At 43.0% G+C, this 24996-nt stretch overlaps 1 protein-coding gene across 1 annotated transcript in view; it reads right to left on the bottom strand.

The window, feature by feature from the left end:
- trpm4a (transient receptor potential cation channel, subfamily M, member 4a) overlaps window positions 1-24996 on the bottom strand; it is a 60274-nt gene that overhangs the window by 2481 nt on the left and 32797 nt on the right. The window contains exons 7-26 of the mRNA XM_029727045.1: window positions 23908-23972; window positions 23448-23687; window positions 22473-22575; window positions 22183-22301; window positions 21502-21810; window positions 19879-19980; window positions 19134-19262; window positions 18344-18473; window positions 17848-17993; window positions 15723-15835; window positions 15226-15336; window positions 14823-15096; window positions 14590-14705; window positions 13504-13636; window positions 12826-13000; window positions 11544-11712; window positions 9848-10029; window positions 9489-9621; window positions 7113-7185; window positions 6567-6660 (exon numbers count right to left, since the gene is read on the bottom strand). Of these exons, the coding sequence (XP_029582905.1) occupies window positions 6567-6660; window positions 7113-7185; window positions 9489-9621; window positions 9848-10029; window positions 11544-11712; window positions 12826-13000; window positions 13504-13636; window positions 14590-14705; window positions 14823-15096; window positions 15226-15336; window positions 15723-15835; window positions 17848-17993; window positions 18344-18473; window positions 19134-19262; window positions 19879-19980; window positions 21502-21810; window positions 22183-22301; window positions 22473-22575; window positions 23448-23687; window positions 23908-23972 (2916 nt within the window). The remainder of the gene's footprint in view (window positions 1-6566; window positions 6661-7112; window positions 7186-9488; window positions 9622-9847; window positions 10030-11543; window positions 11713-12825; window positions 13001-13503; window positions 13637-14589; window positions 14706-14822; window positions 15097-15225; window positions 15337-15722; window positions 15836-17847; window positions 17994-18343; window positions 18474-19133; window positions 19263-19878; window positions 19981-21501; window positions 21811-22182; window positions 22302-22472; window positions 22576-23447; window positions 23688-23907; window positions 23973-24996) is intronic.

Here is a 24996-nt window from a genome sequence, read left to right as displayed (position 1 = left end):
TACTGTAGGCTTCCTTTTTTTTTCCATGCCTCAGCTGGCTCGATAGGTTCACAAGCCTCGGTTGTCTTGTCAGGCTTTCATTGCCGAAGCTACTGGGGATGCCTCAGCTAGCTCGTCAGGCTTCCATGCCTCGGCTGTCTCAACAGGTTCTCAAGCCTCGGTTGGCTCGTCGGGCTCCCATGCCTCAGCCGGCTCGTCGGGCTCCCATGCCTCGACAGGTTCCCGCACCTCAGCTGGCTCTACTGGTTCCCGAGCCTTAGCTGGCTCTACAGGTTCCCGTGCCTCAGCTGGCTCCCGAGCCTCAGCTGGCTCTACAGGTTCCCGCGCCACAGCTGGCTCTACAGGTTCCCGTGCCTCAGCTGGCTCTACAGGTTCCCGCACCTCAGCAGAAGAGATTGGCCCGCTCCTGGTCCCTCAGGACCATCCCTCTGGTCGGCATCCTGCGGCTGGAGCCACGCGTCAGGGATGGGGTCCTCCTCTCTGGCGCTATTGTCGCCAGTTTACTCATTATTACACACACCTGTCACCATCATTACGCACACCTGTGCCTCATGAGACTTAACCTGGACTCATCAGCTTCCTGATTACCTCCCCTATATCTGTCACTCCCGTTGGTTCTTTCCTCAGGCGTTATTGACTCTGTTTCATGTCTGTACGCTTTTTGTGTTTTGTACTATGTTCTATTTATTATTACATTTGCACTCCCTGTACTTGTTTCCCGACTCCCAGCGTACTAGTGCCCTTCTTTGCAAGGAGTTGGAAAACCTCCCTTGTCTTTGTGGTTGAATCTGTATTTGAAATTCACTGCTCGACTGAGGGACCTTACAGATAATTGTATGTGTGGGGTACAGAGATGAGGTAGTCATTCAAAAATCATGTTAAACACTATTATTGCAAAAAGAGTGAGTCTATGGAACTTATGTGATTTATTATGCACATTTTTACTCTTGAATTTATTGACTCAAGACATTTCAGCTTTTCATTTTTAATGAATTTGTAAAAAATGCTAAAAACCTAATACCACTTTGGCATTATGTGGTGTTGTGTGTAAGCCAGTGTCCAAACATCTCAATTTAATCAATTTCTTTCCCTGTTCTCTCTTCTTAACAAACCCTCAAATCAGTGAGCTAACTTGGAACGAATTAAATAGTGCAGTCAAATTTAACATGGTAAATTCATAAGCACGAATAAGAATTATATAGAAAGGGCTATTTTTTGGTTTCAATGTAGATGTGGATTATAATATACAACATTTCCATATAAACAAATAGTTGTGTAAAAGTGTAACATAGGATACCAGAAGGCAAAAATTATGTTTCTAACAGCTGAAAGCCAAGAGTATTTAGCTAATAACTTTGTCGGTGGTTTCTGAAGAGTTCCAACTGCCATTTTGATTTTGTCATTGAAATAAATGTCATCCTACCTCTTCCCTGGCTTTTTCTAAATAGGTGTATTTACATTGCTCAGTTGTGAGAATTTTTAAATCGGGGTTGTTACATTTCTAATCGCTGGCTGTTGGTACCAGGCTGTCATGTTCGCGCTAATGTGTCTCATTACTGAATGAATGACGTCAATGGATGATAGATAGAGAGATAGAGAGATAGAGAGATAGAGAGATAGATAGATAGATAGATAGATAGATAGATCATGTGACTTCAACTTAATGACTTCAACATTTAATTTGAGTTAACTGAATGATGAGGAGAACGACTTGAAGAGGATAAAGAGGGTGATTGAATTCCTCTTCCCCACACACAACAGCTCACATCTTGGTAGGCTATATAGATTGAAGCATTCTTCTGTCATTATGTGTTGCTTTAGAAGACCAAATAAACACTTGCTCAACAGAATGAATGCTTCAATCTAGTTGACATCAGTATAGTTTCTTGTCATCTCTGCTTCTTTCACGTACAATCAGCACCTTCACACTCGGTCGCTAACCACGCATTCACATTCTCTCAAGATGCTGAAAGAAAGAAATAATTTTTCCACTCCTGTTCCCAGGTCAAATTGGTGTATAATTTCCCCCCAAAACGGGGTTTTGGAACACTTAAAATGTAAAAACATGGTTTTGGATATTGTAAGAGTTTGTTTTTCCAGTTGTCAGGACGTCACAATGATCCCAGTTGTTCTTACACCATCCCAAACCATTTTAAGTAAAGTAATGAAATGGTATGGTGGTTTTAAAGTTAGTGGAACACTGTTCAGCTAAAGTATGACCCCACCTGGCATTTGAACACATAACCTTTGGATTTGAGATGCACTGATCTTTCTGCAGCGCCACAAAGTCTGTAACATTCCTATACATATTCATTACCTATAATACATCTCTGCACTTAGCAAAATAGTTCCATCTGTGCTGCTATTTTAGTTATCAGTTTATCTGACTATTCTCTCATTGATTTAATTGACATATTTCAGTAATTCGAGGGTTTTCTGTGTAGTTGTCTAAGGCATATTATTCTTCTTCTGAGGCATATTATTCTGTTTTAATGTTACTCCTGAATAACTAGGATAAATATAATATTTGTAATTGATTATTTTAAGAATAGGAATACATGTGAATTCAGTTATTAACACAGGTGTGGTGGTGTAGCAGAAAGATCAGAATGCCGTGAACCAAGAGTTTGAGAGCCCAGGTGAGGATAAGTTCAATAATTACTGTATAAAAAAACATACACAATGTAAGTTGAAAGCACTAAAGTCACTGTGAGAATCATAACGACAAATTTTTGTTTTCACGTGAAATTTCACATGTGAAGCGTTCCAAAACCACATGATTTCGCACGTGCTTTTTTCTGTGAGGGTGTACAGCAAGAAATGCTTAATTCTGCAGGAATTAATATTACATGTGGTGGATCTACGAACTTTTTCCCAAAGCATTTGGTGATTGACATGTAGGCCTACTTGGAGCGCGGACAGTTAGGCCCTAAAGCTCAGGCTTATGCAGAAATGGCAGATACACATAATGAAAGAAAAACCTCAGTGTAGCCTATAAATATAAATTGCACAAGAATTGTACATTTATGGATTTTTTTATGCATTGTTTTCTCTTTATTCAACCCACCCGCAACCCACCCAAATTGCAAGTAGCCTAATGGGGGCGAGTTATGACAACTCAGCTCATCCACTCAGCCAGGCAAACACAAACAGTGTTACACGGAACCCAAACCGGCTGCGCGCGTGCGCCATCGTGCATAAATGTATTTTGTCCCCCCACACCAAACGCGATCACGACACGCAGGTTAAAATATCAAAACAAACTCTGAACGAATTGTATTAATTTTGGGACAGGTTGAAAAACATTAAACATTTATGGCAATTTAGCTAGTTAGCTTGCACTTGCTAGCTAATTTGTCATTTTTAGCTAGCTTGCTAGCTAATTTGTCCTGGGATATAAACATTGAGTTGTTATTTTACCTGAAATGCACAAGGTCCTCTACTCCGCCAATTAATCCACAAATAAAAGGTCAGCCGAATTGTTTCTAGTCATCTCTCCTCCTTCCAGGCTTTTCTTCTCTTGACTTTATATTGCCATTGGCAACTTTCATAAATTAGGTGCATTACCGCCACTGACTTTGTTCGTCTTTCAGTCACCCATGTGGGTATAACCAATGAGGAGATGGCACATGGGTACCTGCTTCTATAAACCAATGAGGAGATAGGAGAGACAGGACTTGCAGCGCAATCTGCATCAGAAATAGAACTGACTTTTATTTTAGCCCTTGGCAACGCAGACGCTCATTAGCGCACGCGAGCAGTGTGTGCAATAATTGAAAAACATAGATTTCTACATTTATTTTGCAATGCTCGTGCACGCGACGCGAGCGGTGTAGTCAGCCTGTTATTGTTTTTCACACTTTACATGAGTGTGACAAAGGATACATACAGGGCATTCGGAAAGTATTCAGACCCCTTGACTTTGTCCACGTTTTGTTACGTTACAGCCTCATTCTAAAATTGATTAAATAAAACATTTTCCTCATCAATCTACACAAAATACCCCATAATGACAAAGCGAAAATGTGTGAATTTTTTTACATTTCTAAAACAAAAAAACCCGGAAATCTCACATCGATCGGGTTCACTTAAGGACATTCAGAGACTTGTCCCAAAGCCACCCCTGCGTTGTCTTAGCTGTGTGCTTAGGGTCGTTGTCCTGTTGGAAGGTGAACCTTCACCCCAGTTTCAGGTCCTGGTTGCCTGGAGCAGGTTTGAATCAAGGATCTCTCTACTTTGCTCCATTCATCTTTCCCTCGATCCTGACTAGACTCCCAGTCCCTGCCGCTGAAAATATCCCCACAGCATGATGCTGCTGCCACCACCATGCTTCACCGTAGGGATGGTGTCAGGTTTCCTCCAGATGTGACGCTTGGCATTCAGGCCAAAGTGTTCAATCTTGGTTCATAAGACCAGACAATCTTGTTTCATGGTCTGAGAGTCCTTTAGGTGCCTTTTGGCAAACTCCAAGCCGGCTGTCATGTGCCTTTAACTGAGGAGTGGTTTCCACCTTTGCTGTTCTTCGTCAGAATGCACTCCCAGGACTTCTACTTCAACAACAAATGTGATTTTCGTTCCTAATAATCCATAGTGATATCCAAATACTTCCGTTTTGTTTGTGCGTTCAGGTCACTATCCGAAGGGTAACGCGCGAGCGCATTTCGTGACAAAAAAATTCTAAATATTCCATTACCGTACTTAGAAGCATGTCAAACGCTGTTTAAAATCAATTTTTATGCTATTTTTCTCGTAAAATAGTGATAATATTCCACCCGGATAACGTTGTATTCATTCAAAGAGAGAAAGAAAAACATGGCGAGTGCTCGTGACCGCGCATCTCCAGTCTCACTGTCCCCAGGCTGACCACTTACAAACTCTGCTCCTATACTTTGCCCAGAGACAGCAGACACCCCATTCCACTTTCTGGCGGCTTTAGAGAGCCAATGGAAGCCTTAGAAAGTGTCACGTTACAGCACAGATGCTGTAATGTCGGTAGAGATGCAACAGAAGGACAACAAATTGTCAGACAGGGCACTTCCTGCATGGAATCTTCTCAGGTTTTGGCCTGCCATATGAGTTCTGTTATACTCACAGACACCATTCAAACAGTTTTAGAAACTTTAGAGTGTTTTCTATCCAAATCTACTATTATATGCATATTCGAGTTTCTGGGCAGGAGTAGTAACCAGATTAAATCAGGTACGTTTTTTATCCGGCCGTGAAAATTCTGCCCCCTATCCCAAAGAAGTTAAACAAGTTCCCCGGCCAGCACACTAAAATCACAATGTTTCCATTTCTATAGTCATGTTTACAAAGAGTGTTTTTTAATTGAAGCAACCAAATGTCGGCCTTTAACCATCCAAATATTTGATACAATATTCTGCCCATATTTCTATGGAATGTTTTAGGTAGGCGATACATAGGCTACTGTTAAGTGCATTTTTGCTTTTCTTGGAATAGAAACACCATAATATGAATCAATTTAATCACGCTAATATTAGAAATAAATGGTAAATAATAAAGGCCAGTATCAACATCTTTTCATAAAGAATAGGGAATACATCATCTCAAACTGCAGAAGTCAAATGATTTGTGCAGAGAAGCAAGCACCAACAAGCTGGAGAATGGAATATATTTGATTGGCAAATTGCATATTATTGCAAACCTTGACATCAACAAAATCATAGCATTTGGTCTGCATGTGACTGAATGAGTCACATTTGTACAGTAGGAAGTATTCGTTGCTTTTCTTGCCTGTGTATAGTCATTGCCATTGTACTGAATGTAGCTTACTCCTGCCCAGTTCTTAATTCACAATTGGAAGATTATAGTATTTGATAGCCTAATAATAATATAAAATATATAATTCAATTTCAATTATGAAGTGTATTCACAATTGCATGATGACCTCTGCTCAGCTTCAAATGCCCTGATTAGTAACTGGACTATATTTGCTCAAACATGCCCTCTGGTGGTTTGGACAAGCATTAACGGCAAGCACTGTAACGCACCATAACAAACCGTACCGAGAAGCAACTTTTGATTGAAGAACCACTGAGGGTACAAAAGATTAGGAACATAGACTTAACAGGTGAAAGCTGACCAGGTGAATCCCTTATTGATGTCACCTATACTTCAGTCAGTGTAGATGAAGGGGAAGAGACAGGTTAAAGAAGGATTTTTAAGCCTTGAGACAATTGAGATGTATTGTGTATGTGTGCCATTCAGAGGAAAGACAAAATATGTAAGTGCCTTTGAACGGGGTATGGTAGTAGGTGCCAGCTGCACCGGTTTGAGTGTGTCAAGAACTGCAACGCTGCTCAACAGTTTCCCGTGTTTATCAAGAATGATCCACCACCCAAAGGACATCCAGCCAAATTGACACAACTGTGAGAAACATTTGAGTCAATATGGGCCAGCATGCCTGTGGTACTCTTTTGACACCTTGTAGAGTCCATGCCCCGACAAATTGAGGCTGTTCTGAGGGCAAAAGGGGGTGCAACTCAATATTAGGAATTTGTTCCTAATGTTTTGTACACTCAGAGTATGTCTGTATGCAACCTTACCTCTGAGAATGGGCGGAGGATGTGTGGGTTTTATCAAGTTACTCTGAGAGAGAGCGTCCACCATCCAGGAGAGGGCACTAGAACAATACTCCAACTTGGAACAAGAGAGAAGGGATGGGGGAGAGAAGGAGAGAGAACTTATTTTACCTAACCCCTAAATCTAAAACTATACCTAACCTTAACCTTAATTCTAACCATAAACCTTACCCCTAAGCCTAAAATAGTATTTGTCCACACTTGTCTGAATTTTCCTTGTTTTACTATCTTTGTGAGGACTTCTGGTACCCACAAGGAAAGTTAAACCAAAACGGATGGTGACTGGGGATTCGACCGAGGTGGCGGAGCTAGAGGCACAGGCGTCATGGGGTAAGGACTCAATATCTCCGCTCCTCCACACACACACACACACACACACACACACACACACAAAGCCATCCCCCCCATTAATTAAGGACCACTGAAACTCATTGCCTCTGGGCATATAAGGCTGTGTGCGTGTGCGTGTCTATGCTGTGACCAGTGGCAGCGGCCCAGGCTGACACTGACCTCGGTCTCTAGCATTCTCAGCCTGCGGTCGTGGTCCTGGATCTTTACCATCTGCTTTAGGACACTGTCCACCCTTCAACACAGGACCACAAGACAGGTTAGGGGTCAATTCAGGAATTGAAGTGAAGTCCTATTCATGGAAAGATAACTGAATTGAACCAATCCCTAACACAGGAGTACCAATCTCTTTGGTGAAATTTTCAGAAGAATGTTGTACATTTTCACAACACTTAGTACAAAACTCAAAACAGATCATCAAAAAGGCATTTGTTTCAAAACTAAGCACATTTTCAATTACTAAGTACACTCAAAATCATAGTAACCTTTTCACCAAACTTCAGTGTTTCAACTAAAAATACACATTGCAATACAGTTCATATAAAGTAAATGCTGGCCTTCGTGGCAGAGTTGCAAAGAAAAAGCTATATCTCAGACTGGCCAATAAAATGAAAAGATTAAGATGGGCAAAAGAACACAGACACTGGACAGAGGAACTCTGACTAGAAGGCCAGCATCCCGGAGTCGTCTCTTCACTGTTTATGTTGAGACTGGTGTTTTGCGGGTACTATTTAATGAAGCTGCCAGTTGAGGACTTGTGAGGCGTCTATTTCTCAAACTAGACACTCTAATGTGCTTGTCCTCTTGCTCAGTTGTGCACCGGGGCCTCTCACTCCTCTTTCTATTGTGGTTAGAGCCAGTTTGCGCTGTTCTGTGAAGGGAGTAGTACACAGTGTTGTACGAGACCTTCAGTTTCTTGGCAATTTCTCCCATGGAATAGCCTTCATTTCTCAGAACAAGAATAGGCTGACGAGTTTCAGAAGAAAGTTCTTTGTTTCTGGCAATTTTGAGCCTGTAATGGAACCCACAAATGCTGATGCTCCAGATACAAGAAGGCCAGTTTTATTGCTTCTTTAATCAGGACAACAGTTTTCAGCTGTGCTAACATAATTGCAAAAGGGTTTTCTAATGATCAATTAGCCTTTTAAAATTATAAACTTGGATTAGCTAACACAACGTGCCGTTGGAACACAGGAGTGATGGTTGCTGATAATGGGCCTCTGTATTCCTACATAGATATTACATAAACAAATCAGCCGTTTCCAGCTACAATAGTCATTTACAACATTAACAATGTCTCCACTGTATTTCTGATCAATTTGATGTTATTTTAATGGACCAAAAAATTTGCTTTTCTTTAAAAAAAAACAAGGACATTTCTAAGTGACCCCAAACTTAGCATCCCACGACAGCAGTTTGTTTTTCGGAGGGGGTTGGGGGGCCTCATGTGGAGCATGGGGGGCCTCAAGCGGATAAATTCTTATTTTTTTAAAGATCACGAGGCCTCTTGATGATGTGAGGCAATTGCCTATTCTGCCTAATGGTAAGTCTGTCACTGAAAGTGACAACAGTTAAGTCCACACATTTTTGTATGTGTCCCCAGTGGGAATCAAACCCACTGTGGTACTCTGATGTAGCTATAGCTAGCAAGCCATGCTCTTACTAACTGAGTCATACGGGACCACTACAATACATATGTACGACACAATACTGTAAATACAATACATGATTACAATACAGGTGGAGGAGGGTGTATGACTGCCATCCCCATGATGAAGCCATGGATGAGGCATCCAATGACATCAATCCAGATCTATGTCAGGCTTGGATTCGCCATGCCAAAGGTTTTTACCCCGGGTGCATGAACAATGAGGACAATTACTGTGATGTCAATAAGAACCTATGGCCACATGCTCAAGACAGGCTTGATGCAAACTCGTGCCTGGTAAATGTTGTTTCTTTCATTCATTTAATTTGATTACAGTACACCTATAGTGTAATTATATATGAACAATACATACATTTTTTGTTTCAATGATTGTGAAATATGTCTTCGATGATCACACCTTTGACCACACATGGGACAGAAATTATGAAAATTCAGTTTTGATGGGTAGTGCAAGTGTATTGCGTAATGTGAGAACAGTATAATGTACTGTAATTTACAGTACTAAAACATACTACATTCAAAAGGCAATTTTGAAACATTGGATAAACTGGTTAGATATCATTATGTTGTGTTTTGGTGTTTAAATCAATATTCTCATGGAATATCACAGTTAACTTATATTTTGGATCAATGGTTGTGTGGTGAAAGATCTCTCCAAACAAAATTAATGCACAAATAAAGGTTTTAAATATAAGACTTGCTACATTACAAGTGTTACCAGTTTGGAGAGTTGTACTAAGAGTTTTGGAAAATTCCCCACATACTTCTGAAAATAGCACCAAAGCAAAACAAACTAAAGCTGTTAAATCTGGCGTTTAGTATATGACATAAATAAGTGACTGAGGGGGAGAGGTGGAGAGATGTCTCACTTGACGGAGGTGCGTTTAAGTCTCTCCGAGTCGCTCTCTCTCTCTCGTTTGTTCTGGGCAGACAGTATATTCTCCTTCTGGATGGCTTCCCACATGTTCAGTTTACTGGCCTGCCTGCCATGGATCTCCAAAACTGAAGGAGAGATAGAGGAGAGGAAAAGAGGGGGATTTTGGAAGAAGAGAAAATTATTTTCAAAAAATATTCAGCTATTCAGATGAAATTTGGGACGACATTGGGAGTGGACTTCTAAAATGCTAGTAATTTAGCAATATACAACTGTGAGCATTTTCATTTCACAATACATCACATCTCTAGTGGCTCTCCTCCCCTCCCTCCCTCCGTCTCCATCTCTTCTCACCAAAGTGTTTGATCTTGACGGAGGGGATCCTGCGGATGCGCCTCTTGATGAAGAGGTGGAGGTGGGAGATGATGATGAAGGGTGGCGCCAGGCAGGGTCTGGAGTGGTACTCCAAGATAAGCTTGTAGCGCTGAAACTTCCAGTAGGTGTCGCTGTGCTCCTGCACTTTTGAGAACGTATGACTGCAGTGATGAGAGAAAGAGAGCCAGCCACAGTGAAATGTTACCAGCCAGAATATCAGCGAATACATTGCATTTGGAAAGCATTCTGACCCCTTGACTTTTTCCACATTTTGTTACATTACAGCAAAAACTGGTATTTAGAAGAAGAAAAAAAAAGATTAAAAATGCTTCACCGTAGGGATGGTGTCAGGTTTCCTCCAGATGTGACGCTTGGCATTCAGGCCAAAGAGTTCAATCTTGGTTTCATCAGACCAGAGAATCTTTTTTCTCATGGTCTGAGAGTCTTTGGTGCCTTTTGACAAACTCCAAGCGGGCTGTCATGTGCCTTTTACTGAGGAGTGGTTTCCGTCAGACCACTCTACCATAAAGGCCTGATTGGTGGAGTGCTGCAGAGATGGTTGTCCTTCTGGAAGGTTCTCCCATCTCCACAGAGGAACTCTTGAGCTCTGTCAGGGTGACCATTGGGTTCTTGGTCACCTCCCTGACCAAGGCCCTTCTCCCCTGATTGCTCAGTTTGGCCTGGCGGCCAGTTCTCGGAAGATTCTTGGTGGTTTCAACTTCTTCTACTTAAGAATGAGGGAGGCCACTGTGTTCAATGCTGTAGAACATTTTTGGTAACCTTCCCTTGATCTGTGCCTCCACACAATCCTATCTTGGAGCTCTACAGACAATTTCTTCAACCTCATGGCTTGGTTTTTGCTTTGGCATGCACTGTCCACTGTTGGACCTTATGGACAGGTGTGTGCCTTTCAAAATCATGTCCAATCAATAGAATTTACTACAGGTGGACTGCAATCAAGTTGTAGAAACATTGCAAGGATAATCAATGGAAACTGGATGCAGCTGAGTTCAATTTCAAGTCTAATAGCAAAGGGTCTGAATACTTATGTAAATAAGGTACATGTTTTATACATTTGCAAACATTTCTAAAAACCTCTTTTCGCTTTGTCATTATGGGGTATTGTGTGTAGATTGCTGACTCTTTTTTAATATTTAATCAATTTTAGAATAAGGCTGTAACGTAATAAAATGTTGAAAAAGTCAAGGGGTATGTATTGGTTTTATTATATTTTTGGGTTATTGACGTTTTGGGCACAAATAAAATCAGAGTCAGAAAAACATTTGGCGTTTTGATAACACGCAATGATAGTGTCAAATAAGACACTTAAAAATGAAATCAAGTTGATTGAATTCAATTAAATTAGCTATTATTTATCAAATCAGATCAGTGGTTCTGAGACAATAAACAACGCTAGTCAAGACACAGTGAGGAACTAGATAAGAGGAAATCAGCCCACGGATTAGAGGGGCCTATTGAATAAGTGATGATCTGTTGAGGGGAACACAAAGAGAGTGAAATAGGGATATGGAGGGGGGTGCTAGATGGGAAAGAGGGACAGAAAGTGAAACCAGGACAGAGAGCGAGTAAAAGAGAGACAGAGAAAAAGAAGAACAGAGAGGGTGAAAGAAGGACAGAGAGGGTGAAAGAGGGACAGAGCGAGAAGGTACGTTACCTGAACATGGCGATGAGCAGATTGACCAGGAGGATGTTGGTGACCAGCAGGAAGATGACCAATAAGATGACCACCAGCCAGTTGGCGTAGGTACTCATGCAGGGCTCTGCCCCCGCCCCGATCAGGGTGGCGTTATTGGTGCACTGTATCCCCTCCTCCAGTTTATCAGCTATGGACAGAGAGACAGGGAGAAAAAGGGGGATGGAGGGAGAGAAGGGGGGATGGAGAGAGGGAAGGGGGGAGAGAGTGAGGGTTCGAAATATACTGAACAAAAATATAAACGTAACATGCAACAATTTCAATGATTTTACTGAGTTACAGTTCATATAAGGAAATCAGTTAATTGAAATGAATTCATTAGGCCCTAATCTATGGATTTCAGATGACTGGGCAGGGGCGCAGCCATGAGTGGGCTTCGGGCAGCATAGGCCCACCAATTTTGGAGACTGGCCCACCCACTAGGGAGCAAGGCCCAGCCAATCAGAATGAGCCACAAAATGGCTTTATTACAGACAGAAATACCCCTCCGTTTCATCAGTTGTCTGGGTGGCTGGTCTCAGACAATTCCGCAGGTGAAGAAGCCAAATGTGGAGGTCCTGGGGTGGTGTGGTTACATGTGGTCTGCGGTTGTGAGGCCGGTTGGACGTAATGCCAAGTTCTCTAAAAAGACGTTGGAGGCGGCTTATGGTAGACAAATTAACATTCATTTCTCTGGCAGACATTCCTGCAGTCAGCATGCCAATTGCACACTCCCTCAAAACTTGAGACGTCGGTGGCATTGTGTGGTGTGACAAAACTGCACATTTTAGAGTGGCCTTTTATTATCCCCATCACAAGGTGCACCTGTGTAATGATCATGCTGTTTAATCAGCTTCTTGATATGCCACACCTGTTAGGTGGATGGATTATCTTGGCAAAGGAGAAATGCTCACTAACAGGGATGTAAACAAATTTGTGGAAAAAAATTGAAGATTTCGGGGATCATTTAATTCAGCTCATGAAACATGGGACCAATATTTTACATGTTGTGTTTACATTTTTGTTCAGTATAGACGGAATAAACCAGAGGGAGGGATGTGAAGAGAAAAGTCAACATTTCAAATGGTTAGGCAAAGAGGGTAGATTGGCCAGTGGTTGGGGAAAGAGATTAGGAGGGGATACAAAAGGAGAGGGGTGAAAGAACAGAGGGAGAGCACAGTTATATACTATTGCTGTAGGTTTCAAGTACACACACAGACACCTTCACATGAAAAAACACATTTGTACACAAACATTGACGCACCATCCATTTCGTGTATGGGGATCTGTCCAAATATATGTAGGTATGGCCTGTAGAACACTCTGCGAAAGATCCAATTGGGACGGGGGTCATAGGAGTAGAGCAGCGCCTGATTGGCTACGCCGTAGGCCATGAGCCACACCGCCAGGAAGAAGAGGAAGAAGAAGATGTCCTTCATCTACCAATCAGGAAGAGGAACAGAGGATTAGGAAAAGTATTGGTAACATTGAAATAACACTAAAGGACGTTTGCACAGACCTAAATGATGTCGACTCAGACTTTAATACAGACTCTCCTTTTAAAATACTTCAACAGGAGTAGATATCGTCAGTGGTTAGCTTACCTTACCACACAACACGAGTGTGTTTATATACACAGTGTACAAAACATTATGAACACCTGCTCTTTCCATGACATACACTGACCAGGTGAAAGCTATGATCCCTTATTGATGTCACCTGTTAAATCCACTTCAACCAGTTTAGATGAAGGGGAGGAGGCAGGTTAAAGAAGGATTTTTGAGCCTTGAGGGTGCAACTCGATATTAGGCAGGTATTCTTAATGTTTTGTACACTCAGTATAGCCAGCATTTGAAATGTTTACACAGTCTTCATCACAAGATCATGTTTCAGTTGACAAAGACCTTCATCATCATCACAAATACTTAAAAGAATCACTTACCATTTTGCCGACAATGATGATCTTGGGTCCTAGCTGTTTGTGGATGGCGAAGATGTGGATGAGACGAAGGGTAAACACCATGTAGTCCACAGCAAACACAGCACGGCCAAACTCATAGGACCAAGGGAACATTCTAGAACACACAACAAACACCTGGTTATAGTCACAGGGTCACACACTCACAAAGATAGACACACACACACACACACTCATATACAGTCGGTGGCCCATTTATTAGGTACACAAAAATGGATCACTCCTACAGACAGCAAGTCACGTGGCCGTGGCTTGCTATATAAAGCAGGCAGACAGGCATTGAGGCATTCAGTTACTGTTCGATTGAACATTAGAATGGGGAAACGAGTTACCCAAGCGACAATGAGCTGGGAATGATTGCCGGTGCCAGGCGCACCGGATCCAGTATCTCAGAAACGGCCGGCCTCCTGGGCTTTTCACTGTTTACTGAGAATGGTGCGACAACAGCTCATTGATGAGAGAGATCGAAGGAGAATCGTGCAAGCTAACAGGTAGGCCACAAACAGACAAATAACGGGGCAGAACAACAGTGGTGTGCAGAATGGCATCTCGGAATGCACTACTCGTCGATATTTGTCACAGAGGGACTATTGCAGCAGACGACCACACCGGGTTTCACTCCTATCAGCTAAAAACAAGAAGAAACGGCTCTAGTGGGCACACAATCACCAACACTGGACAATTGAGGAGTGGAAACACATTGCCTGATCTGACAAATCCTGGTTCCTGTTGCGTCTTGCTGGTGGCAGAGTTAGGATTTGGAGGATTTGGAGTAAGCAGCATTAGTTCATGGCCCCATCTTGCCTGGTGTCAACGGTACAGGCTGGTGGCGGCAGTGTACTGGTGTGGCGAATGTTTTTCTGGCACACGTTACATTCCTTGATACCAACTGAGCAATGATTGAACGCCATGCGACGAATAATTCAGGCTGTCTGAGGCAAAAGGGGGTGCGACCCGATACTAGATGGGTGTAACCTAATAAACTGGCCACTGAGTGTACAGTCCAAATACATCAACACACAGACACATCTAAATATGAAATATACAGACCTGCAGCACATGCCCAGGGCAAAGAGAGAGATGGCCAAGATGTCACACTTATTCCACATGTCCTGGATGTAGAGACTCATCCTCTGATATATAGTGTTGCTGCCCACGAAGAACGTCTGCGAGAGAGGATGGTCATTAATATGAATTTATATGTTCTTACCTGTCAATTGTGTGTGTGTGTGTGTGTGTGTGTGTGTGTGTGTGTGTGTGTGTGTTCGTGTGATGCGTCCTACCTGTCGAATCTCCTCACAGACCAGGGTGAAGACCCAGAAGTAGAGAACAAACTCTAAGGTGGACGGGCCGTGAGGGGGCGGGGGCTTGAAGTCCACCAATAGGATGTAAGCAAACAGGGAGAGGAACAGGAAGTACATCAGCACGTTGCCCAGGAACGAGGTGACGGGCGCAAACCAGAACTCCCTCCAGCGCAGCAGTATGTAGGGCCTCTTGGGATTGGAGGCACCTTTCAGTTTGGCTCTTAAAGCAGCATATTCCTCAGCATCCTCTTCCCTGTGAGGAAAATAATGAGAATAATTACTGTGTGTGTGTGTGTGTGTGTGTGTGTGTGTGTGTGTGTGTGTGTGTGTGTGTGTGTGTGTGCGTGTGTGTGTGTGTGTGTGTGTGTGTGTGTGTGCTTACGTTTGCATGATGTCGGCGAGAGAGAACACGGTGGCATCTCCTCCATCCAGACTGTCTGTGTCTCGACCGTGAGTCACCTCCTCCTCCGACTTCCCCTCCTCCTCCTGTTCCCTGAAAGAGAGAGAGAGAGAGAGAGAGAGAGAGACCTGACCGACTGACAGACAGACAGAAGCGCAGAGTGAGGAAACCTTCCTTCATCACCATCTTCTCTGTACCCTTCCAATTTCTCTAACATTCCACATATTGAAAATTGGATTGATACAGAGAAGATTGGCTGATAGTGAAAAAGAAGACATTTGGAATGATACTATCGTACCGAGTGAAGAAAATAAGCAGCGCATCACGTATTGGACATTTTCCTGAATCAACTTTTTTCCCTTGAGCGCCGGTCAATCTTTTCCGTATTATTCCAATTTCTATGTACGCACTGCATGAGGAACATAAGGAAAGCTTAATGGATTGGAAATTGTCAGACAGACAGACAGGTAGCCACTAACCTGAAAGTGATGAGGTTGGTGTAGATGAGGGGGGGTAAGAAGAAAGTGAGGACCAGTTTCCAGACCTCCGTGCTCCTCTCCATGTCTCCCCACCATATCTGAGACAGCAGAGACTGCCAGAGGAAGAGGTAGAAGCATAGTTAAGGCTCTGCATACTAGGTTCAGTTTCCTCTTAGGAGAACTTGGCTAGGCGAAGCGAACGTCTGTGCTTCACATACTCCCTTAATAAAAGACCTTCACTTGAAAAATGAGAAAAAATAGGCAATATTACTGTTTGTCCCTCTTGAGACGCCATAGCAACAGCATTGCCACTTCCTAAAATACACTTCCTCTCAGATAAATCAAGAAGTCTGTCATTAAGAACCCGATAGTTACTCTGACAGAGCTCTAGAGTTCCTCTGTGGAGATGGGAGAACCTTCAAGAAGGGCAACCATCTCTGCAGCACTCCACCAATTAGGTGGCCAGACGGAAACCACTCCTCAGTAAAAGGCACATGACAGCCCACTTGGAGTTTGCCAAAAGGCACCTAAAGGGCTCTCAGACCATGAGAAACAAGATTCTCTTGCAAGGTAATGTAACATTCCTATTGGAATCCAGCCAATATCTGGCATTTTTAATGACCCGCAACCTGTATTCAGAATGACTGCAAAGGTAAGGAAGACTAAGCTATGAGACAACCTAAAGCATCTAAATTGGAACAACCATTTCAGTAATGGGTGCAATAAGTCCAAGTAGCATATGGGATTAATTTAGAAAATTTTGTAATTTATATTTCAGTAGCATAAGATTATTAATTACTTAATAAATCAATGTACAAGCACAAACATACACTACCGTTCAAAAGTTTGGGGTCACTTAGAAATGTCCTTGAAGAGGCGACTCCAGGATGCTGGCCTTCTAGGCAGAGTTCCTCTGTCCAGTGTCTGTGTTCTTTTGCCCATCTTAATCTTTTCTTTTCATTGGCCAGTCTGAGATATGGCTTTTTCTTTGCAACTCTGCCTTGAAGGCCAGCATCCCGGAGTCACATCTTCACTGTTGACGTTGAGACTGGTGTTTTGCGGGTACTATTTAATGAAGCTGCCAGTTGAGGACTTGTGAAGCGTTTATTTCTCAAACTAGACACTCTAATGTACTTGTCCTCTTGCTCAGTTGTGCACCGGGGCCTCCCACTCCTCTTTCTATTCTGGTTAGAGCCAGTTTGCTCTGTTCTGTGAAGGGAGTAGTACACAGCGTTGTACCATATCTTCAGTTTCTTGGCAATTTCTCACATAGAATAGCCTTCATTTCTCAGAACAACAATAGACTGACGAGTTTCAGAGGTTCTTTGTTTCTAGCCATTATGAGCCTGTAATCAAACCCACAAATGATGATGCTCCAGATACTGAACTAGTCTAAAGAAGGCCAGTTTTATTGCTTCTTTAATCAGGACAACAGTTTTCAGCTGTGCTAACATAATTGCAAAAGGGTTTTCTAATGATCAATTAGCCTTTTAAAATTATAAACTTGGATTAGCTAACACAACGTGCCATTGGAACACAGGAGTGACGCTTGCTGATAATGAGCCTCTGTACACCTATGTAGATATTCCATTCAAAATCAGCCGTTTCCAGCTACAATGGTCATTTACAACATTACCATGTCTACACTGTATTTCTGATCAATTTGATGTTATTTTAATGGACCCAAAATTATATTTTCTTTCAAAAACAAGGACATTTCTAAGTGACCCCAAACTTTTGAACGGTAGTTTACATATTGAAACAAACAATTCTAAAAATCAACCTGCACAGAGGATGCTGGGAAATGTGATAATGATAGGTGTGGTTTTGGTTCAAAGTGATGTGTATGAGTTTCAGGCCCCTATATTAGTGTAAAACTAGGCCCTTAAAATAAGGCCTACTTTATATTAACATATTCGATTAGAATCTCACTTGGTGAAGTCCATAGAACTGAAAATGAATGAATGCAACAACCAAGCCTCTTTTTTTTTACTGAAGAATTTGCTGTGTGCATATGGAGGAGGCGTGTGTGAATGCGCAAATGGAAGACGGAGGGGCGAGGGGAAGGGTTTCAGCTACACACACACACACACCTTGACCCCTGACCCCTGGGTTTAGTACGGACCTGCACGCCGTCATGGCTGAAGAAGAGGCGGGCGTCAGCTGCAGTAGCCATCTGCAGACAGGTAGCTCCGCCCCACACCGGAGACTTCCTTATAAGGAGGGTGAAGGAGCGTCTTTCACTGCTCTGGTAGCACTCACTGAACACGTCTAGAGAGATGATTAAAGAGTTAACACTCACTCACTGAAAACTTCTAAAGAGAGAAGAAACGGGTCACAGGTTTTCACATTAAGTTTCCCATTAGGAGTCTGGATAAGTTTGCTTCAGTCCTCATCTTAAAGGTGTAAAAGTATTGCAAATGGTCCCAGACTGGGATGCCATCCAGCAGACTTTCAGAACAGGTGGTCCCTTGCGGTCTGATGCGGAACTGCTACAAGGCATTATGGGGTAACCTTCACTCAGAAAATACAAGCTGCTAACAGTATGCATAACAGAGTTGATAACCACTACAATGACATCCTCACAGTACAAACACACAGCCAGGATAAGGCTAACCCACCAAGGGCCAAGTTCTCAAACTTCTGGGCCAGCTCCTTCATAGAGAGCTTGGTCTCCGTCTCACTCTCCAGCTTAGACAGCTCCCTCAGCATCTTACAGCCTGCCAGAGCACTGAGGACAGACTCTCCTGCCTGGAGGGGAGGAGGGAAGAGAGAGAGAAGCATTGTACATTGGTAAATTAAAGGTGGACTCAGCGAGATGACGCAGATGCACAAAGTAAATAGCAGTAGTGAGTCAATTTCCACAACAACTAAGAGCGATGAAGCACGAGGCTAAACCACTCCACTGTTTCGGTCCGGTAGCTACCACGTTGTAGCAGCATGAAGCGAACCCCTGCACATGCACAGATACTCTGTGTGACTGTGTGAGAAGTTTTGCATCATGCTCATCGGAATATCTGCGGTGCTGCTCATGGCAACGTCATTTCACTGAGTCTACCTTCAATGAATGGCCTTTGGAGTCCATGTTATTTTCTACAAATTAGATTGTTGAGTGAGCACATTGTTTATCACTGTCATTACAGCTGCCTGGTCCCATATATTCTTAACTGACTCACCTGGTCAGACCCCTCCCGAGTGGCCTAAGGCACTGCATCTCAGTGCTAGAGGCGTCACACAGACCCTGGTTCGATTCCATGCTGTATCACAACCGGCCGTGATTGGGAGTCCCATAGGGCGGTGCACAATTGTCCCAGCGTCGTCTGGGTTAGGGTTTGGCCGGGGTAGGCCGTCATTGTAAATAAGAATTTGTTCTTAACTGAGGTTAAATTAAATAATTATTTAATAAATTACCATCTCCCAGAAGTAGACGGCCATCTCGCTGCGGTTCTGCAGCACGGCCCAGATGAACAGAGAGGCCCAGGGAGAGAGACAGCGCTGCTCCTTGTACAGACACTCCTCCAGCAACAACTTATTCATGTGCTGAGAGGGAGGAGAGAGGGGGAATAGGGATATAAAGAGGGGGACGGGGTGAAAGAGAGGGAAAGAGTGAAGTAGTCACAGTTACATTCTATGGCCTGTAATGCAGTGGTATCACCATAGTAGCATTGATAATGAAACTATATTGGTGGAGTCTACACTATCACTGCATCACTGTACCGTATCATTGAGAACAAAGGCATTTGTAATTCATGTCTATGTAGAACAGTGGTGTGAGGCGACACTACTACAAACACTAGCTGCCTCCTAAATAGCACCTATCCCCTATATAGTGCACTACTGGGCAGGTACCCTAGTAGTTAAGAGCGTTGGGCCAATAACCGAAAGGTTGCTGGTTTGAATCCCTGAGCCAGCAAAGTGGAAAAATCTGCTGATGAGCAAGGCAGTTAACCCCCAACAACAACTGCAGCCCCACACAGCTCTCTGATTCAGAGGGGTTGGGTTAAATGCGCAAGACACATTTTAGCTGAATGCATTCAGTTGTGCAACTGACTAGGTGTCCCCTTTCCCTTTCCCTACTTCTAACCAGGGCCCTGGTCAAAAGTAGTGCACTACTTGTATATAGGGGAGAGAGTGTCATTTGGAATGCAACCACTACCTTCAGCGCTCTCCTGGTGCTGGTGCTCTGGTCCAACTTCAGAGGGCTGTAGTAGAAGGGCTCACACACATCTCCCAGGATGTCCCATAGAAGCCTTGATAGCTGAAGGAAGAGGCGAGAGGAAGTCACATAGAACTGAGATGACTACCCACATGAGAAAATACTATCGAATACTACAATACTTACAATAGAATGATGTAGTATACTGTAGTATACTATACTACACACTGTAGTAACCCTCGATCATGTGTAGTACACTGTAGTATACTGTAGAATATTTACAACAGTAATGTCTGCAAAAACCCTACAGTCCACAAAAACACTACACTTTTTTAACTATAGTAAATATTACCGTATTTAATTAGCATATTAGCCCATTCCCCTCCACCATATCCTAATTTGTGCCAACCATAAGTGAGAAACCAAATGCCAAGTATAGACAATATATTGTGTTCCCTACAGGTTATAGAAAATAGCAGAAGCGCTGAACTATCTGTTCAGATTATGGAAAATTTGCTCTTTTAGGTTATGGAAAACGTGCTATTTTAGTATTTCTCCACTATGTTATCTCAAGGAGAAAGCCTCCACTTCTATGTCAAAGTTAATAAAACTAAAACACTACAGTATACTACAATCAGCAAAAAACACTACATTAATTACTATAGTACAGTGCATTCGGAAACTATTCAGATCCCTTCCCTTTTTCTACATTTTGTTACGTTACAGCCTCATTCTAAAATGTATTACATATTTTTTTTCTCATCAATCTACACACAATACCCCATAATGACAAAGCAAAACCAGACACTACAGTGAATACGGTATTTATACCATAGTATACTATAGTATTTTTTCATGTGTTGAAGCAGATTTTCAAAAAAAGAAAAACATTTGATCAAATGCTCCTCAACTCCACACAGTGAGTGACCCCATACATCCCCTTTCCCCCTCCCTATTTGATCAATTTACCATTTAATTTCTCCACAAATACCTAATCACATCAGTACTTTAAAAAAAGGCTGTGGCTGTATATCCGACTGACCTCTTTTTCTCCCTGCTAAAGATTAGGACGTTTCTGTGCATGTGTGGATCACGTTCTGCACATGTGTTTCCTGACCTCTACTTTACATTTTGTGGTCTCCTTCCCTTCACATTTCTCACTGTCAGTCATGAATGATAATTTTTCAAGTTTTACCGGTGAAACGTCCATGCCGTATCTGCATATCAATAATTTGATCTCAATCCGTTTCATTGGGATATGTACAGTAGCGTAGCCTACCTGTGTATTTTGCCTAGTGGTGCACGCTGTTTAGTCTTGGCCACATAAGAGAAAATGCTGTGGTGTTTTTGTCTTACAGTAACGTAATGCCATGCCATTATATTCGGTTCTGTTGCATAGAATACTATCATCATGTGATCTTGCAGACTTTGATTCAGCTATGATCTAACTTTATTAAACAAGCACCATTTGCCAGAGTAGCCTGTTCTCTATGAGTAGAGCAGAGACTGTGCGTAAAGTAGAGAATAAACACATGCGCAGAACTTTCTTTAGTCTGGAGACGAAAAGGTCTGATAAAAGTCACATCCGCAGCCACTACGATAAAATAAAGTGCAACGCCTCACCTCATACAAGCTGAGCTCTTTGGCCGACGAGGGTTCTGATATGGGGCTCTTGGGGCTCTTGAGGAGCGAGGCCCCGTCCAGAGAGCAGGGGACGGTGGGCAGGGACCCTGCCAAGCCCTGCCTCTCTGTAAGGCGGCGCTGGAGCAGCGTGTAGGCCAGAGAGCTGTCGGAAAGCGAGCGGTACAGGCCCTCCAGACGCCGGTATGTCAGGTAGTCCAGGATGTTGAGGCCATTCTCGGTGAAGAGACGCACGAATTGGGGCTTGTCGTTGATCAGCGCATCCGTCATGGAATCCTCTAGGTCCTCGTACTGCAGGAGGATGTTTTTCAAAACATATCCATTTGTCGATCTATCTAAAATAAAATTGTGTCTCTGTCTCTCTCTCTCTCTCTCTCTCTCTCTCTCTCCGTCTGTCTGTCAAAATTGAAACAATACTATCGTACCGAGTGATAAAAATAAGAAACGCTCCACAAATTGAACATTTTCTAAATTGTTCTGATTTCCAACTTCCTTTCACCAGCAGCCTATCTTCTCTGTATTGTTCCTTATTTTCCTAATATTATCCGATACAGAGATATTGGAAACATACAATCTGATAAATGCCTTGTCAACTAAATAACATAAAATTTAAAAAATGCTGTTTAGCAATGGTGATAGGGGTGATCGTGAGGAGCAGCTCACCTGCCATTGGATGTCTCCGTTGAAGAGTTCACTCTTAGCGATGTCCAACCTGTTCCAGGCTACTGCTAGCTTCAGCTCCTCTGTGTACTCACTGGCATCGCTGGACACACGTTTACTGGCTGACAGACAAATACATAGAACGAATGAGTAGTTTGACCAGGATCATGTTTAACATATCTATCAACAGATAGCAAATGCACACACACACACACACACACCATACACACACGCGCACAGACACAAATAGACATGCAGGCGGTGCACGCACGCGCATACACACACACTCCTACCTCTGACGAGAGCCTTCAGTAGCACTGTGTCAAAATCATCAGGACTCTCCTGCTCCCCGTGGAACACTGTGATCAGATCTCTGTTCTGGTAGATACTCAGAGCCTGGTGAGAGAGAGGAGGGAGGTATAGAGAGTGAAGGGTAAAGAAGAAAGAAAAGGAGTAAGGTTATGTGCTCACTTACATAAACTTGCTTTCTCTCTCACACACACACGTTGCAGTACTTCCATCCCTATCCTTATCCAAACCAGGCTAGAACCATGGACCCTCTGAACTCATCACCAACTCCTACCCAAGAAGCATCGTTACCTATCGCTCCACAAAAGTCAACGGAAACAACTACTTCTATGTCTCAGAGCGGGTGATATCACCAATTGAACGCTACTAGCGTATCACTAACTAGCTGGCCATTTCACATCGGCCAGACACACACACAAACACATGTATACACACCCATCCACACACCAGCAAGCTCTCACAGTCGCACTGCAGAATTAAACGTTTATCCAAGTGTTTTTGACACCCTGGTTTGCTCCTACAATGGTATCATTCCATTTCTCCAGAAGTCAAATTTCTAAGTTAATGGTTAAGTTTAGACACTCATTCCGAATTGTTATGGTAAAGGTTAAGGTTTGGGATTGGGTTAAAACAGAAACAGTGCCTACCACTGGGATCAAACACACAACCTTCTGATCCACAGTCATGGGATTATTTCCATTTGTATCCCAGGATTATACACATCTGCTGTCCCCGGCCGCAATGCCCTAAAAAAAATCAAGACTACTTGATGGTAATAGTGCTCACTGTTGCCCCTACTGGCCGGTTTTGAAGGCATTTCCTGACGTCCTCAGTGCAAAGATATACCTCCAATTTCGAAGTCAATCTTGAAGGATCTCCCTGACACACACGCACACCTCCCCACACACACACACACACCCGTCCACACACACATCCCAGCCCACCCCGCCCCCACTCACCCTGTCCACCAGCTTCTCCAGGTCCGCCTCGGCAGTGAAGTGCCTCCGGACCCTCTCACGGGCCCTGTCACGCAGCTCCGCACTGGGGCTCTTGCTCCCCTCACCCTCTGGCGGGGGAGAGGGGGGGCTCATGGGTATGGCTGACAGTGCATCCAGCAGCTCACAGATGAGATCTGCCGCTGGACCAGAACCATCCAACACCAGCCAGGGAGTAGCCTTCTTCAGAGAGAGATCCACCCTCTGAGGGAGAGAGGGAGGGAGGGCGAAAAGCAGAAAAGAGAGTGAGAGAAAGTGAAAGAAGGAGAGATAAGAGGGAAAGGGAAATTCAAAAGGGAAGGAGAGAGAGAATGAGGGGTTAACGGGAATGTTCTGGTCATGCACAGTAATGTACTATAGGCCTAGTGATGTCATGAAAAGTAAAGTAAGCCATAGTGATGATAGTGATGTTGCCATAGCTTACCTCCAGCATGGCAGCGTCCCCTGAGATGAGCATACACAATACAGGGACATCTATACTGCCGCTACCTGGAAAACAACAGGTACAGGGAAGAGGTGTAGGACAAATGGGAGAAGTCCATAAAATCAAGTTTTTAGTCATGAGTCATTGATCAGATGTCATAGTGAATGTCCATAAATGTTTCATGATACTACTCATAAGAATATTCATAAGAATATGTATTTCCACAAGCATCATGGAAGACTGCGAATGTATCAAATTATTGTCACGTTTTTTGTAATGAGTCATTCAGTAAGGTTACATACACACAATAATATGATTATTGTGAATAGTCAGATTAATAATAGTTTGAGTTGACATTTGCATGCCTTGCAAGAAGAACGATTTCCCTTATAATCCTGTTTACACGGACACATCTGAAATCAGGCTACCTGACGAGACTTTGAAAAAATGCAAAACATCTGCAATCAAAATAAATGTTCTACCACAGCAACAACCATGTTATTTTTGTGAAGCATATTTGATTCTATGTTCGGACATATGAAGTTTGTATGTAAAAACTATTTCTAAGATACATACATTCAATATTTCAGAACTCCCTTCACTCGCGCAAAATAATTCAATTTGAGCTGCTCGTGCTAGCACGTGCACTTTTCAAATATACTGCTCAAAAAAGTAAAGGGAACACTTAAACAACACAATGTAACTCCAAGTCAATCACACTTCTGTGAAATCAAACTGTCCACTTAGGAATCAACACTGATTGACAATACATTTCACATGCTGTTGTGCAAATGGAATAGACAACAGGTGGAAATTATAGGCAATTAGCAAGACACCCCCAATAAAGGAGTGGTTCTGCAGGTGGTAACCACAGACCACTTCTCAGTCCCTATGCTTCCTGGCTGATGTTTTGGTCACTTTTGAATGCTGGCGGTGCTTTCACTCTAGTGGTAGCATGAGACGGAGTCTACAACCCACACAAGTGGCTCAGGTAGTGCAGCTCATCCAGGATGGCACATCAATGCGAGCTGTGGCAAGAAGGTTTGCTGTGTCTGTCAGCGTAGTGTCCAGAGCATGGAGGCGCTACCA

The sequence above is a fragment of the Salmo trutta genome, chromosome 32 (assembly GCF_901001165.1).
Source record: "Salmo trutta chromosome 32, fSalTru1.1, whole genome shotgun sequence".
NCBI lineage: Eukaryota > Metazoa > Chordata > Actinopteri > Salmoniformes > Salmonidae > Salmo > Salmo trutta.
This window is presented reverse-complemented; position numbering and strand designations above follow the sequence as displayed.